Source organism: Bombina bombina, chromosome 2 (assembly GCF_027579735.1).
Source record: "Bombina bombina isolate aBomBom1 chromosome 2, aBomBom1.pri, whole genome shotgun sequence".
NCBI classification, from domain to species: domain Eukaryota; kingdom Metazoa; phylum Chordata; class Amphibia; order Anura; family Bombinatoridae; genus Bombina; species Bombina bombina.
In genome coordinates this window covers 1187442091-1187458793 of record NC_069500.1, presented here as the reverse complement: position 1 = coordinate 1187458793, position 16703 = coordinate 1187442091, and the positions used below count along the sequence as shown (strand labels likewise).

Genomic DNA, 16703 nt, shown 5'->3' with positions numbered 1-16703 from the left:
GCAAAAGGCCCTTTTAAGGGCCATTGGTAGTTTATTGTAGGCTATTTTTTTTCTTTTGATAGGGATATTAGATTAGGTGTAAATCGTATTTATTTTTAAAACTGTGGTTTGTTGCCATAATTTAGTGTTTTGGTTTTTTTTGTAACTTAGCGTTTATTTTTCTTTTGTAATTTAGTAATTTTTAATAGTAGATTTAAATAATTTTGAGTAGGGTTAGGATTTTTTAATATGTAATATAGTTAATTTAATTGCTAGTTTAATGTAATTTAGTATAATAGGGTAGATTAATTAATAGTTTAGAATTAGTTTTTTTTTATTCTACAGGTAAGTTTTAATTTATTTTAAGATAGGGATATTGTAATTTTAATGTAAAAGTAGCGGGTTGTTAGGTTTAGGGGTTAATAGCTTAATTTTAGTTTATGGCGATGTGGGGGGGCTGGCAGTTTAGGGGTTAATAGGTTTAGTTAATGGTAGTGATGTGGGAGGCCAAAGGTTTGGGGGTTAATATGTTTATTTTGTGGTGGCGAAGTTCGGGAGCGGCGGGATAGGGGTTAATAAATTTTATTTAGGTTGCGGCGGTGTTGGGGAGTGGCAGGATAGGGTTTGATAACTTTATTAAAGTTGCGGCGGGGTCCGGGAGTGGCAGGATAGGGGTTAAACATTTTAGTATAGTGGCAGCGTTTAGTGACAGGGTATAAATAGAGTTGTTAAAAAGCCGAATAGCAGCGAGATCGATGACTGTTAGTTAACAACTTTCCGATGCTCATCGCCCCGTACTTGGTGTGCAGCTTTTTCTTTCTTTTTTATAAATATGGAGATCGTATTCAGGTCCGCGGCCGCAATGTTAGGCGAGCATATTGGTGCCGGCGAATACAGCATAGTTGGTAGCTTTGATAACTATCCCCCATTGAAGTGCATTGGAGCTCTTTGCAGTTAAAACATGTAAAATTATATTTATGCAATATTCATATTTAATAAAGTTTTATACTGTATATTTACTGTAAATAGTTCACATCACAATGTTCAGCACATAGCAGAATATGTTCTAAGTATTTAAAAATAGATATTCTTATATATATATATATCTGTATATATAGTTATATATTGTACCAAATAAACATCAGATACAGTCATGTGAAGAAGAAAGTACACCATCTTTTAATTCTCTGGTTTTACGTATCAGGACATAATAACAATCATCTGGTACTTAGCAGGTCTGAAAAATTAGGTAAATAAAACATCAGATGAACAATAACACATGAGATATTACATTGTGTCATTATTTATTTAAAGGGATAGTAAACACCAAAAATGTTATTGTTTAAAAAGATAGATAATCCCTTTTTCTCCTGTTAAGTGTAGTCAGTCCACGGGTCATCCATTACTTATGGGATTATATCTCCTCCCTAACAGGAAGTGCAAGAGGATCACCCAAGCAGAGCTGCTATATAGCTCCTCCCCTCTACGTCATACCCAGTCATTCTCTTGCACCTAACTAATAGATAGGACGTGTGAGAGGACTGTGGTTGTTAAACTTAGTTTTTTATTTCTTCAATCAAAAATTTGTTATTTTAAACGGATCCGGAGTGTGTTGTTTCTTCTCAGGCAGCATTAGAAGAAGAATCTACCTGAGTTTGTCTATGATCTTAGCGGTCGTAACTAAGATCCACTTGCTGTTCTCGGCCATTCTGAGGAGTGAGGTAACTTCAGAACAGGGGATAGCAGGCAGGGTTCACCTGCAAGGAGGTATGTTGCAGTATATTATTTTCTAAGGAATGGAATTGACTGAGAAAATACTGCTAATACCGATGTAATGTAAGTGCAGCCTTAAATGCAGTAGTAGCGACTGGTATCAGGCTGATATGTATGTATGTATACTCTGAGGTATTTCTGGGGAATGGAATTTCACTAAGAAAATACTGTCTATATTTAAGTAATATTTGATCCTGCACTGCAGTGAAAGCGACTAGCAGCAGGCTTATTAATAACATTTCATAATTTCATTTTTAAAACGTTTACTGGCATGTTAATCGTTTTTTCTGAGGTACTTGGTGATAAAACTTTATGGGCATGATTTTTACCACATGGCTGTCGTTTGTTTCTGAATAAAATCAGTTTACTGAGCTTCCCCACTGTTGTAATATGAGTGGGAGGGGCCTATTTTAGCGCTTTATTGCGCAGTAAAAATTTAGTCACAGTCTTCCTATTTCTTCCTCCATGATCCAGGACGTCTCTACAGAGCTCAGGGGTCTCCAAAACTAGTTTTGAGGGAGGTAATCACTCACAGCAAACCTGTGATAGTGTGTTTTGACTGTGATAAAAACGTTAATATTAAATTGTTATCCGTTTTTTGGGTATTAAGGAGTTAATCATCCATTTGCTGGTGGGTGCAATCCTTTGCTAACTTAATACATTTACTGTGAAAAATTGGTTGATATAACTATTTTGGTTCATTGTTATTTCAACTGTGACAGTTTTTTTGTGCTTCTTAAAGGCACAGTAGCGTTTTTTATATTGCTTGTAAATTTATTTAGAAAGTATTTCCAAGCTTGCTAGTCTCATTGCTAGTTTGTTTAAACATGTCTGACACAGATGAATCTCTTTGTTCACTATGTTTAAAGGCCAATGTGGAGCCCAATAGAAATTTGTGTACTAATTGCATTGATGCTACTTTAAATAAAAGCCAATCTGTACATGTAAAGAAATTATCACCAGACAACGAGGGGGAAGTTATGCCGACTAACTCTCCTCACGTGTCAGTACCTTCGCCTCCCGCTCAGGAGGTGCGTGATATTGTGGCGCCAAGTACATCAGGGCGGCCCATACAAATCACTTTGCAAGACATGGCTAATGTTATGACTGAAGTACTATCTAAATTGCCAGAATTTAGGGGTAAACGCGATCACTCTGGGGTAAGAACAGAGTGCGCTGATAATAATAGAGCCATGTCTGATACTGCGTCACAATTTGCAGAACATGAGGACGGAGAGCTTCATTCTGTGGGTGACTGATCTGATCCAAGTAAACTGGATTCAAACATTTCAAATTTTAAATTTAAACTTGAGAACCTCCGTGTATTACTAGGGGAGGTATTAGCGGCTCTGAATGATTGTAACGCGGTTGCAATTCCAGAGAAAGTATGTAGACTGGATAAATATTTTGCGGTACCGGCATGTACTGACGTTTTTCCTATACCTAAAAGGCTTACAGAAATTGTTAACAAGGAGTGGGATAGACCCGGTGTGCCTTTTTCACCCCCTCCTATATTTAGAAAAATGTTTCCAATAGACGCCACCACACGGGACTTATGGCAGACGGTCCCTAAGGTGGAGGGAGCAGTTTCTACTCTGGCTAAGCGCACCACTATCCCGGTGGAGGATAGCTGTGCTTTTTCAGATCCAATGGATAAAAAGTTAGAGGGTTACCTTAAGAAAATGTTTGTTCAGCAAGGTTTTATATTACAACCCCTTGCATGCATTGCGCCTGTCACGGCTGCGGCGGCATTCTGGTTTGAGTCTCTGGAAGAGACCCTCAGCACAGCTCCATTGGATGAGATTATAGACAAGCTTAAAGTCCTTAAGCTAGCTAATTCATTTATTTCTGATGCCGTAGTACACTTAACTAAACTTACGGCTAAGAACTCCGGATTCGCCATTCAAGCACGTAGAGCGCTGTGGCTTAAATCCTGGTCAGCTGATGTGACTTCTAAATCTAAATTGCTTAACATTCCTTTCAAAGGGCAGACATTATTCGGGCCCGGTTTGAAAGAAATTATCGCTGACATTACTGGAGGTAAGGGCCATGCCCTGCCTCAAGACAGGGCCAAACCAAGGGCTAAACAGTCTAATTTTCGTGCCTTTTGTAACTTCAAGGCAGGAGCAGCATCAACTTCCTCCGCTCCAAGACAGGAAGGAACTGTTGCTCCCTACAGACAGGGCTGGAAACCTAACCAGTCCTGGAACAAGGGCAAGCAGGCCAGAAAACCTGCTGCTGCCCCTAAGACAGCATGAAGTGAGGGCCCCCGATCCGGAAACGGATCTAGTGGGGGGCAGACTTTCTCTCTTCGCCCAGGCTTGGGCAAGAGATGTCCAGGATCCCTGGGCGTTAGAGATCATATCTCAGGGATATCTTCTGGACTTCAAAGCTTCTCCTCCAAAGGGAGATTTCATCTTTCAAGGTTGTCAGCAAACCAGATAAAGAAAGAGGCGTTTCTACGCTGTGTACAAGACCTCTTACTAATGGGAGTGACCCACCCAGTTCCGCGGTCGGAACACGGTCAAGGGTTTTACTCAAATCTGTTTGTGGTTCCCAAAAAAGAGGGAACCTTCAGACCAATCTTGGACTTAAAGATCCTAAACAAATTCCTAAGAGTTCCATTGTTCAAAATGGAAACTATTCGGACCATCTTACCTATGATCCAAGACGGTCAGTACATGACCACAGTGGATTTAAAGGATGCCTACCTTCACATACCGATTTACAAGGATCATTACCGGTATCTAAGGTTTGCCTTCCTAAACAGGCATTACCAGTTTGTAGCTCTTCCCTCTGGGTTAGCTACAGCTCCAAGAATCTTTACAAAGGTTCTGGGCTCTCTTCTGGCGGTACTAAGACCGCGAGGAATAGCGGTGGCTCCGTACCTAGACGACATTCTGATACAAGCGTCAAGTTTCCAAACTGCCAAGTCTCATACAGAGTTAGTTCTGGCATTTCTAAGGTCGCATGGGTGGAAGGTGAACGTAGAAAAGAGTTCTCTATTGCCACTCACAAGAGTTCCCTTCTTAGGGACTCTTATAGATTCTGTAGAAATGGAAATTTACCTGACGGAGGACAGGTTATCAAAACTTCTAAATGCTTGCCTTGTCCTTCATTCCATTCAACACCCGTCAGTGGCTCAATGCATGGAGGTAATCGGCTTAATGGTAGCGGCAATGGACATAGTACCTTTTGCACGCCTGCATCTCAGACCGCTGCAATTGTGCATGCTAAGTCAGTGGAATGGGGATTACTCAGATTTGTCCCCTATGCTAAATCTGGATCAGAGATTCTCTTCTATGGTGGCTTTCTCGGCCACATCTGTCCAAGGGGATGCCCTTCCGCAGGCCAGATTGGACGATTGTAACAACAGACGCCAGCCTTCTAGGTTGGGGAGCAGTCTGGAATTCCCTGAAGGCTCAGGGATCATGGACTCAGGAGGAGAGACTCCTTCCAATAAACATTCTGGAATTAAGAGCAGTTTTCAATGCTCTTCTGGCTTGGCCTCAGTTAGCAACTCTGAGGTTCATCAGGTTTCAGTCGGACAACATCACGACTGTGGCTTACATCAACCATCAGGGAGGGACAAGGAGTTCCCTAGCGATGATGGAAGTCTCAAAGATAATTCGCTGGGCAGAGTCTCACTCTTGCCACCTGTCAGCGATCCACATCCCAGGCGTGGAGAACTGGGAGGCGGATTTCCTAAGTCGCCAGACTTTTCATCCGGGGGAGTGGAAACTTCATCCGGAGGTGTTTGCCCAACTGCTTCATCATTGGGGCAAACCAAATCTGGATCTCATGGCGTCTGGCCAGAACGCCAAGCTTCCTTGTTACGGATCCAGGTCCAGGGACCCGGGAGCGGTACTGATAGATGCTCTGACAGCACCTTGGGTCTTCAACATGGCTTATGTGTTTCCACCCTTCCCGATGCTTCCTCGATTGATTGCCAGGATCAAACAGGAGAGAGCATCAATGATTCTAATAGCGCCTGCATGGCCACGCAGGACCTGGTATGCAGATCTAGTGGACATGTCGTCCTGTCCACCATGGTCTCTGCCTCTGAGACAGGACCTTCTGATTCAGGGTCCTTTCAAACATCCAAATCTAATTTCTCTGAGGCTGACTGCATGGAGATTGAACGCTTGATTCTATCAAAGCGGGGATTCTCGGAGTCAGTGATTGATACCTTAATACAGGCTAGGAAACCTGTTACCAGGAAAATTTACCATAAAATATGGCGTAAATACTTATATTGGTGCGAATCCAAGAGTTACTCATGGAGTAAGGTTAGGATTCCTAGGATATTGTCTTTTCTACAAGAAGGTTTAGTAAAGGGTTTATCTGCTAGTTCGTTAAAGGGACAGATCTCAGCTCTGTCTATCCTTTTACACAAACGTCTGTCAGAAGTTCCAGACGTTCAGGCTTTTTGTCAGGCTTTGGCTAGGATTAAGCCTGTGTTTAAGACTGTTGCTCCGCCGTGGAGCTTAAACTTAGTTCTTAACGTTCTGCAAGGTGTTCCGTTTGAACCCCTTCATTCCATTGATATCAAGTTGTTATCTTGGAAAGTTCTGTTTTTAATGGCTATTTCCTCGGCTCAAAGAGTCTCTGAGTTATCGGCCTTACATTGTGATTCTCCTTATCTGATTTTTCATTCAGACAAGGTAGTTCTGCGTACTAAACCTGGTTTCTTACCTAAGGTAGTCACTAACAAGAATATCAATCAAGAGATTGTTGTTCCATCATTGTGCCCTAACCCTTCTTCAAAGAAGGAACGACTTCTGCACAATCTGGACGTCGTCCGTGCCCTGAAATTTTATTTGCAGGCAACTAAGGATTTTCGTCAAACTTCTTCCCTGTTTGTCGTTTATTCTGGACAGAGGAGAGGTCAAAAAGCCTCGGCTACCTCTCTCTCTTTTTGGCTTCGTAGCATAATACATTTAGCCTATGAGACTGCTGGACAGCAGCCTCCTGAAAGGATTACAGCTCATTCTACTAGAGCTGTGGCTTCCACTTGGGCCTTTAAGAATGAGGCCTCTGTTGAACAGATTTGCAAGGCTGCAACTTGGTCTTCACTTCACACTTTTTCAAAATTTTACAAATTTGACACTTTTGCTTCTTCGGAGGCTGTTTTTGGGAGAAAGGTTCTACAGGCAGTGGTTCCTTCCGTGTAAAGATCCTGCCTGTCCCTCCCGTCATTCGTGTACTTTTAGCTTTGGTATTGGTATCCCATAAGTAATGGATGACCCGTGGACTGACTACACTTAACAGGAGAAAACATAATTTATGCTTACCTGATAAATTCCTTTCTCCTGTAGTGTAGTCAGTCCACGGCCCGCCCTGTTTTTCACGGCAGGTCTAAATTTTAAATTAAACTCCAGTCACCACTGCACCCTATAGTTTCTCCTTTCTCGTTTGGTTTCGGTCGAATGACTGGGTATGACGTAGAGGGGAGGAGCTATATAGCAGCTCTGCTTGGGTGATCCTCTTGCACTTCCTGTTAGGGAGGAGATATAATCCCATAAGTAATGGATGACCCGTGGACTGACTACACTACAGGAGAAAGGAATTTATCAGGTAAGCATAAATTATGTTATTACCCATTCCCAAGTTTGGCATAAACAACACTGTTATATTTATATACTTTTTACCTTGTATCTAAGCTTCTGCAGACTGCCTCCTTATCTCAGATCTTTTGACAGACTTGCATTCCAGGCAATTAGTGCTGACTCTTAAATAACTCCACGTTCATGAGCCCAATGTTATTTATATGAAACACAGGAACTAACACCCTTTAGCTGTGAAAAATTGTCAAATGCATTCAGATTTTTAACAAAAATAAAGCCAAAATGGATAAGCCATGTGTGAAAAACTCAGTATACCTATGATTCAATAGCTTGTAGAACCACCTTTAGCAGCAATAACTTGAAGTAATTGTTTTCTGTATGACTATCAGTCTCTTACATCTTTGTGGAGGAGTTTTGGCCCATTCTTCTTTACAATATTGCTTCAGTTCATTGAGGTCTGCAGGCATTTGTTTATGCACAGCTCCCTAAAGGTCCCACCACAGCATTTCAATCATGTTGAGGTCTGGACTTTGACTGGGCTATTGCAATACCTTGATTCTTTTCTTTTTCAGCTATTCTGCTGGTGTGCTTAGAATCATTGTCCTGCTGCATGACCCAATTTCGGCCAAGCTTTAGATCTCGGACAGATGGCCTTACATTTGTTTCTAGAATACTTTGGTATACAGAGGAGTTTATGGTCAACTCAATGACTCCAAGGTGCCTAGGCCCTCTGGCTGCAACACAAGCCCAAATTATCACCCTCCACCACCGTGCTTAACAGTTGGTATGAGGTCTTTTTGCTGATATGCTGTGTTTGGTTTTCGCCAAACTTGGCGCTGTGCATTATGGCCAAACATCTCCACTTTGGTCTCATCTGTCCAAAGGACATTGTTCCAGAAGTCTTGTAGTTTGTTCAGATGCAACTTTGCAAACTTAGCCTGTGTTGCCATGTTTTTAGAGAGAGTAGGCTTTCTCCTGGATACCCTTCCTTACAAACCATACTTGTTCAGTCTTTTTCTAATTGTACTGTCACGAACTTTAACATTTGACATGTTAACTGAGGCCTGTAGCGTCTGAGATGTAACTCTTGTTCGTTTCTTTGCAATTTCTCTGAGCATTGCACTGTCTGACCTTGGGCTGGGACGTCCACTCCTGGGAAGATTGGCAACTGTCTTGAATGTTTTCCACTTGTGAATAATCTTTCTCATTATAGAATGATGGACTTTAAATTGTTTGGAAATGGCCTTTATAACCCTTCCCAGATTAATGGGCAGCAACAATTGCTTCTCTAAGTTCATTGCTGATGTACTTCCTCCTTGGCATTGAGTTAACACAAACCTAAATGCTTTAGACCGGCTAAAACTTTGGCTTTTATAAAGGTGGTTAAGCTTGCTGGTGATCAATTAATCAAGGGCATTTGATTAGCAGCACCTGGCTGCTGTTTAGCCTTTTAATTACTATGGAAGCAGTAAGGGTGTACTTTAGTTTTTCACACTTGGCTTCTCCATTTTGGCTTTATTTTTGTTAAATAAATCATCACACTGTGTAATAAAAAGCTAAATCTTTTTACTTTCAACTTGTAATACGAGCGCTACCAGACACAAGCAAAAAGCTTAATTCTAGCGGAGTTAGCGTGGGAGTAATAAATACCGCTCCACTCGTAATCTGGCCCTAAGTCTGAGCCTGTGTATTAGGTCAGCTTAGGCACATTTCAGTGTAGAGTTTTGTATGTAGTGGGAATAGTTATTGCCAAGCACATTGATTTACAGAGATGAAAATGTCAAATGTTAGTTTTATTCTGTTGTGGATAGCAGTGCGGTAGCCACTCCATACGTTATCTATTTAAAGTATAGTTTGGGCTGTGTTAAGATGCTTTGGTTAAAATATTAAACCATCCACATGTAAACCAGATTGTGCATTTTCTTTTTATAAGGTGCACAGCACGCTCTATGCTATCAATTGTGTTTTACTTGTAATATAGCCCAATGTTTCCTGTATTACTGCAACATATTTTTTGTCTGCCTATTATATTGTGCTGTGTTTTAAAGTCATTTTGATTCTGCATTATAAATGCTTCTTTGTAACAACATACTTTGCCCTTCAGCTGTAATTGGCTTATCAACACCAAATGGGCCTAAGAATAGTACTTATTTTTGCTCTATAAGTAGCCAGATTAAGTAGGTGGTGGGCTGACATAAAAAAGCATGTCCTAATGTCACTCACAGTACCAAAGAGTGGCATTTCCTTAGATCACTGCTTGTAGCATGGCTTTGTGTGACATTGCATTGTGCTATAACACTGACTCAGACAAGTAGTGTGTGCTAACTAATGCTACATTTGTCTGATGTGAATGTTGCAATTATCACTGTCTTCCCCAGTCCCTTCCCCCATTGCTGCTCATCGCCTACGTCCCTTGCAATGATATCCAGCAGCCAGTTGTCGTGTATCCAAGAGACAGTTCTATGAGATAACAACTAGACGACTCCAGATGGCTGATAATCATAGTGTATGCTGCATGGATTGATCATAATGCCACAAACAGCAGCTCCAAAAGAGCAACGTGCTTCTTATTTACCAATAAATCCTAATTTCACTTCCTGGATGTAATACAATGTGCAGAAAACTCCTTTAGTAGAATGACAACACCCCAGCTTAAATCTGACACACCTGATCTTTGGTTTAACGATGGAAAATATAAGAATATAAGATCCATTTGCTATTCTAGCTACACACTTATGTGGCTCTGCATAGCCTTAAAGTTAGCCAGCAGTTCTCATCTTTTATTTATTTATTTTTTTGTTTGGGGCAGGGGGGATCCCATTACTGTACTTTTTAAACTTATGACACCCCTAATATATTTGTATATATTAGTATATTGTATATTTGTATATGCTTTTTGACACCCCAAATACCCCAGTGATAATATATTATATTACTGCCTGCCCAGAAGTAATCAGTTTTAAAGGGACATAAAAGTCAAAATGAAACTTTCATGATAGATGTAAGCAATGGTGCAATAATAAAATGCTCTAACATATTATAGCATTCTCTCTTTTTTTTTTATTTTTATGTTCTTTTCAAGAAGAATATTCTGTGCAACCTGTGAACTTTTCACTAAACACTAAATTATAAGGACATAGGACCCCTTCTTTAAAATAGGTTTTCTCTTGTAAGGTGTATCCAGTCCACGGATCATCCATTACTTGTGGGATATTCTCATTCCCAACAGGAAGTTGCAAGAGGATCACCCACAGCAGAGCTGTCTATATAGCTCCTCCCCTAACTGCCACCTCCAGTCATTCTCTTGCAACTCTCGACAAGCATGGAAGCAGTAAGAGAGATGTGGTGAAATGTAGTTGTTTTTTCTTCATTTCAAAAGTTTGTTATTTTTAAATGGTACCGGAGTTGTACTATTTTGGTCCCAGGCAGAAAATAGAAGAAGAATCTGCCTATGGTCTCTAATGATCTTAGCAGGTTGTAACTAAGATCCATTGCTGTTCTCACACATAACTGAAGAGAGAGGTAACTTCAGCTGGGGAATGGCGTGCAGGTTATCCTGCTATGAGGTATGTGCAGTTTAAATTTTTTCTAGAGGAATGTAAATGCTAGAAAATGCTGCTGATACCAGATTTATTTAAGGTAAGCCTGATTACAGTAATTTAATAGCGACTGGTATCATGCTTACTGTCAGAAGTAATACTGTTATTATTTTTCAATTCCTGTCATATAAAACGTTTGCTGGGAGTGCTTAAACGTTTTTATTAGGGTTGCACTGATACCATTTTTTTAAGACCGAGTACAAGTACAGATACTTTTTTTCAAATACTCACCGATACCAATTACCGATACTTTTTTATGTCATGACAGTTTACCAAGCACAATACAGACTATTGATTTAAGATTGCTTCTTTATAATTATGAACTGTATCTCAAAAGACATTTTGAAATAATAAAAGTTTTTTGTGCTTGTTGTCACAAAGTTTACAGAACATGTTTATAAATAAAAATATTACACTAACATATATTAATAATAACAACAATAAATAACAGCTGCAGCAGCTGGGACTGGAAAGCTACAATTTAAAGGGGTGATTACTGGACGCAATTGGGTTGTAGGGTGCTTGTATAACTCAATCTGACATTTGTATTTAATACAAAGTAATATAATTTAATTCTGAAAATAATATTGGGGAAGGAGTATCCCAGTAATCCTCTTTGAGAAAAATGGGGCATTTGCATTCTACTGACTCAACAGAAAATAGGGCTGGTCTTCATATTTTTCCAGGGCTGCTTTTTATTCCCAGTCCAGCCCTGGCTAAGGATGTTCCTCAGAGTACAGTATGTTTTGAGCACAATTGTTCAAGATGATAACTAGCAGTATAACAGGCAATCTAGCAATTAGAGTAATTTTTCAAAAGCAAGTTCTTATTAAGCAACAGAAGCATCTCTGCATGTTCAGCTATAAGTCTGTTTCTGCTATCAGTAAGGACGTTTGACGCTAAGCTGAGCAGTCTTTCACTTTTCACACTACTGCATGGGTCAGAAAGATATTTTTGGGCCATTAAATCTCAGTTTTTTAACTGCCCAGTACTTCAGGGGTTTGTCTGAATGAGGTACAGTGATCTCTCCCAGGTAGGCTTCCAGCTGTAAAGTAGCAGCTTTTGGAGCACTGCTCTGAAATAACAGCAATTTGTATTGGCAGAACAGAAGTGAACAATTTTTAGTTAAGTCTCCACTCCATCTTAAAATGAAATGGGAACATGCAGTTTGAAAAACGCCACAAGATGGCATATCGCTAGGAATTGGAGGTATCGGTTTAAGTATCGGTGCATTTGCACGAGTACAAGTACGCATGCAAATACTTGGTATCGGCACTGATACCGATACTAGTATCGGTATCGGTGCAACCCTAGTTTTTATATATGTTTTGGTGATAAAACTTTATTGGGGCCTAGTTTTTTTCCACATGGCTTAAATTTGCCTAGAAACAGTTTTCTTAGGCCTCCCACTGTATAGACATGAGTGGGAAGGGCCTAATTTAGCGCTTAATTGCGCAGTAACTTTTGCAGACTGAGACATCCAGCTTCCCTCAAGGAGTCCCCTGAATGCTATAGGACCTCTCTAAAGGGTTTTTGGGCTTTCCAAAGTCGTTTGTATGGCAAGGTAGGGCCACAGCAGAGCTGTGGCAGTTTGTTGTAACTGTTAAAAAAACGTCTATATCATTTTTTTGATCCGTTTTTTAAACTAAGGGGTTAATCATCCATTTGCAAGTGGGTGAATGCTCTGTTAGCTTATTATACACACTGTAAAAATTGGATCTCATGGCGTCTCGCCAGAACGCCAAACTTCCTTGTTACGGATCCAGGTCCAGGGATCTCAAGGCGACGCTGATAGATGCTGTTAGCTTATTATACACACTGTAAAAATTGGATCTCATGGCGTCTCGCCAGAACGCCAAACTTCCTTGTTACGGATCCAGGTCCAGGGATCCCAAGGCGACGCTGATAGATGCTCTAGCAGCGCCTTGGTCCTTCAACCTGGCTTATGTGTTTCCACCGTTTCCTCTGCTCCTTCGTCTGATTGCCAAAATCAAGCAGGAGAGAGCATCACTGATCTTGATAGCGCCTGCGTGGCCACGCAGGACTTGGTATGCAGATCTGGTGGACATGTCATCCTTTCCACCATGGACTCTGCCGCTGAGACAGGACCTTCTACTTCAGGGTCCTTTCAACCATCCAAATCTAATTTCTCTGAGACTGACTGCCTGGAGATTGAACGCTTGATCTTATCAAAGCGTGGCTTCTCCGAGTCAGTCATTGACACCTTAATTCAGGCACGAAAGCCTGTCAACAGGAAAATCTATCATAAGATATGGCGTAAATATCTTTATTGGTGCGAATCCAAGGGTTTCTCATGGAGTAAAGTAAGGATTCCCAGGATATTATCATTTCTCCAAGAAGGATTGGAAAAAGGATTGTCAGCTAGTTCCTTAAAGGGACAGATTTCTGCTCTGTCTATTCCTTTGCACAAGCGTCTGGCGGATGTTCCAGACGTTCAGGCTTTTTGTCAGGCTTTAGTTAGAATCAAGCCTGTGTTTAAACCCGTTGCTCCGCCATGGAGTTTAAATTTGGTTCTTAAAGTTCTTCAAGGGGCTCCGTTTGAACCTCTTCATTCCATAGATATCAAACTTTTATCTTGGAAAGTTCTATTTTTGGTAGCTATTTCCTCGGCTCGTAGAGTTTCCGAGTTATCTGCCTTACAATGTGATTCCCCTTATCTGATCTTCCATGCAGATAAGGTAGTTTTGCGTACTAAACCTGGGTTTTTACCTAAGGTAGTATCTAATAAGAATATCAATCAGGAGATTTTTGTTCCGTCATTGTGTCCTAATCCTTCTTCAAAGAAGGAACGTCTATTACACAATCTTGACGTGTTTCGTGCTTTAAAGTATTATTTACAAGCTACTAAAGATTTTCGTCAAACATCTGCTTTGTTTGTTGTCTACTCTGGACAGAGGAAAGGCCAAAAGGCTTCGGCAACTTCTCTTTCGCTTTGGCTAAGAAGTATAATACGCTTAGCTTATGAGACTGCTGGCCAGCAGCCTCCTGAAAGGATTACAGCTCATTCTACTAGAGCTGTGGCTTCCACATGGGCCTTTAAAAATGAGGCTTCTGTTGAACAGATTTGCAAGGCGGCGACTTGGTCTTCGCTTCATACTTTTTCAAAATTCTATAAATTTGATACTTTTGATTCTTCGGAGGCTATTTTTGGGAGAAAGGTTTTACAGGCAGTGGTACCTGCCTTGTCCCTCCCTTCATCCGTGTACTTTAGCTTTGGTATTGGTATCCCACAAGTAATGGATGATCCGTGGACTGGATACACCTTACAAGAGAAAACATAATTTATGCTTACCTGATAAATTTATTTCTCTTGTGGTATATCCAGTCCACGGCCCGCCCTGTCATTTTAAGGCAGGTATTTTTTAACTTTAAACTACAGTCACCACTGCACCCTATAGTTTCTCCTTTCTCTTGCTTGTCTTCGGTCGAATGACTGGAGGTGGCAGTTAGGGGAGGAGCTATATAGATAGCTCTGCTGTGGGTGATCCTCTTGCAACTTCCTGTTGGGAATGAAAATATCCCACAAATAATGGATGATCCGTGGACTGGATACACCACAAGAGAAATACATTTATCAGGTAAGCATAAATTATGTTATTCTGCCCTTTCCAGTTAGAGGTTGCATGTTCTTCTAAAAGTTAGGTGATCACCATAAAATTGTTAATCACCTGCAGCAGTCACCAAGCTATTCAGACTAGGGGGGCGAGGGTCCCTTTATTCCACATGTACAGCTTGACAAGAAACTCCTCATTTCAAACAAAGCCTTTAGAATATGCTATATATATTGTATTTGTAATTATAATATCATTAATCAAATTTGAAGAAAAAAAAAACAATTAATTATATTAGGTTCCTATTGTTATTGGCTTATTTACCAAATTTGTACCATCAAAAGTCTTTTTTGACTTTCAATGCCAGCAATGAGCACATGCAAGTACAGTCATTGTCAGCTGTGAATATGGCTGGTTTCACACAGGTATTACATTGCTCAAATACAACATCTTCACTTGGTGCTGATCATTTCTTCTTTATTCCACAAGGAATGAATGGGAACCGCCTGACAGAAAAGTTGACACCCGCATGTTTCGCTCTGAACCAAGAAGTATATTTGAATATGAACCAGGAAAATCATCCATCATTGCACATGAAAGACCGGTAAGAGCTGAGCATGTTCAAGCACTTGGAAATTGACAAGCTGTGCAGCAGCCATTCTAGGATAATACATGGCCTTTAGTTTTCTATGTATCAGGGGGATCGCTGTCAGTAGAAATTATTTTTGATTGATAAACTTCAGATTGCCTTATCCCATTGTCTTGCAGAGCTTTAGTAGTTTAAGTATAAAGCACAGTGAAGTGTGTAGGTGGTAGGATTAGATGTTTTAAGAATGCAGAATATTTCACAATATAAAAATGTGCTACATTGTTGGAAAAAATAATACCAAGTATTCATTGTTTTACTTTGCACAAGCTAGAAATTAGAAAACAAGTTCTTGGGAAACAGCTATTTGGACGAATCAAAGTGGATATCGCTCACAATTTCAAATGTGAAAATTGCTCTAAAACAAAACAGGGAAATACTTTGGTCTAGGCTAATAGGCCGGTGTGCAGTCAGGAACTAATTTAATTAGCATGAATTACAGTGTTAAATTCAGTTGGTTACTAGAAGGGCATTTGTGAAGTTCTGGAGTAAATAAATGCCAAAGATGGTGGCCACAAGTTGCATTCAGCTCTTTTCGGAGCCAGATTTATTCTGTATTTTCACAGATCTTAGTCTGTTGCACTTTCACAAGAAGAAATCTGGCTCAGAAAATTGCTGAATGCGGCTTGAAGCCATCAGCGTCAGCCTACGTTTACTCTCGAACTTCAAGTCCAGTGGTTATACTGGGAAAGTTGTAAAAAGACCAGTGGTGAAAATAGCAGTTTCAGTGTGGGAGTGGCTGATGCTGCAGATATTAATGAGGAGATGAACATATACTGTTGTCTACAAGACTAAACGACCAGATATGGGAGTAATAAGGACCGCAGTCCTGGTAGGGGGACCATATTGCCGCTTTAAAAAGGGACACATATGAAAAATATATATTCAAAAAATGTCTTTAAACAGCCATGACATATGTATTTTTTATATGTGCCCCTTTTTAAAGCAGCAATATGGTCACCCTAAGTCCTGGTGATATACAAGCTGGCTCCATGAGTAATAGAACAGCTCCTAATATTTGCATATCAGTAAACCTTACAATATTTGTTTGTTCTACTCTTTATTATTTAATGTTTCAGTTAATTCATTTAACAAATACAGATTTCACATAAGTCTATCTAGTAATAAAATATATTACAGATTGTGTCTAGGATAGCAAGATTTACAAGGCAGCAGGTTATGAGGAGTAGTTCTAGTTTATGATGCCTTATCACTCATATGCTCTTCAAATGTTTTATTTATTAGCTTCAGAGTGTAACTACATGGGTCTTAAAGGTCTCAATCAAGACTGGGCCCACACCTCTAGGGTGTCCACGTGACATGACCCTATAATTTATATTGGTTTTGCTATAGGGGGCCTGGTGGTGGGGCATGGGCTCCATCTGCATCATGTCTGCCCCCTCAGTGCATAACAGGGCTTACAGTGTAAAAAAAAAATTGTATGGATTTGCCTTTACAAATATGGTGTCAGGGTTTCCAAGATATCGCTCACATTGTGGTCATACAAAAAACTGCCACCATATTTGTACAGCAGACTAACCAGGGTGGAAGGACAACTCATATTTAC

General features: G+C 40.3%; 1 protein-coding gene and 1 long non-coding RNA gene across 3 annotated transcripts in view; one reads left to right on the top strand and one right to left on the bottom strand.

The window, feature by feature from the left end:
* Positions 1–16703, top strand: part of SORBS2 (sorbin and SH3 domain containing 2) — a 551268-nt gene that overhangs the window by 385775 nt on the left and 148790 nt on the right. For both annotated transcript variants that reach the window (XM_053703892.1, XM_053703891.1), the window contains one exon: positions 14980–15094. In XM_053703892.1, the coding sequence (XP_053559867.1) occupies positions 14980–15094 (115 nt within the window). The remainder of the gene's footprint in view (positions 1–14979; positions 15095–16703) is intronic.
* LOC128650165 (uncharacterized) overlaps positions 1–16703 on the bottom strand; it is a 232235-nt gene that overhangs the window by 113666 nt on the left and 101866 nt on the right. The window lies entirely within an intron of this gene.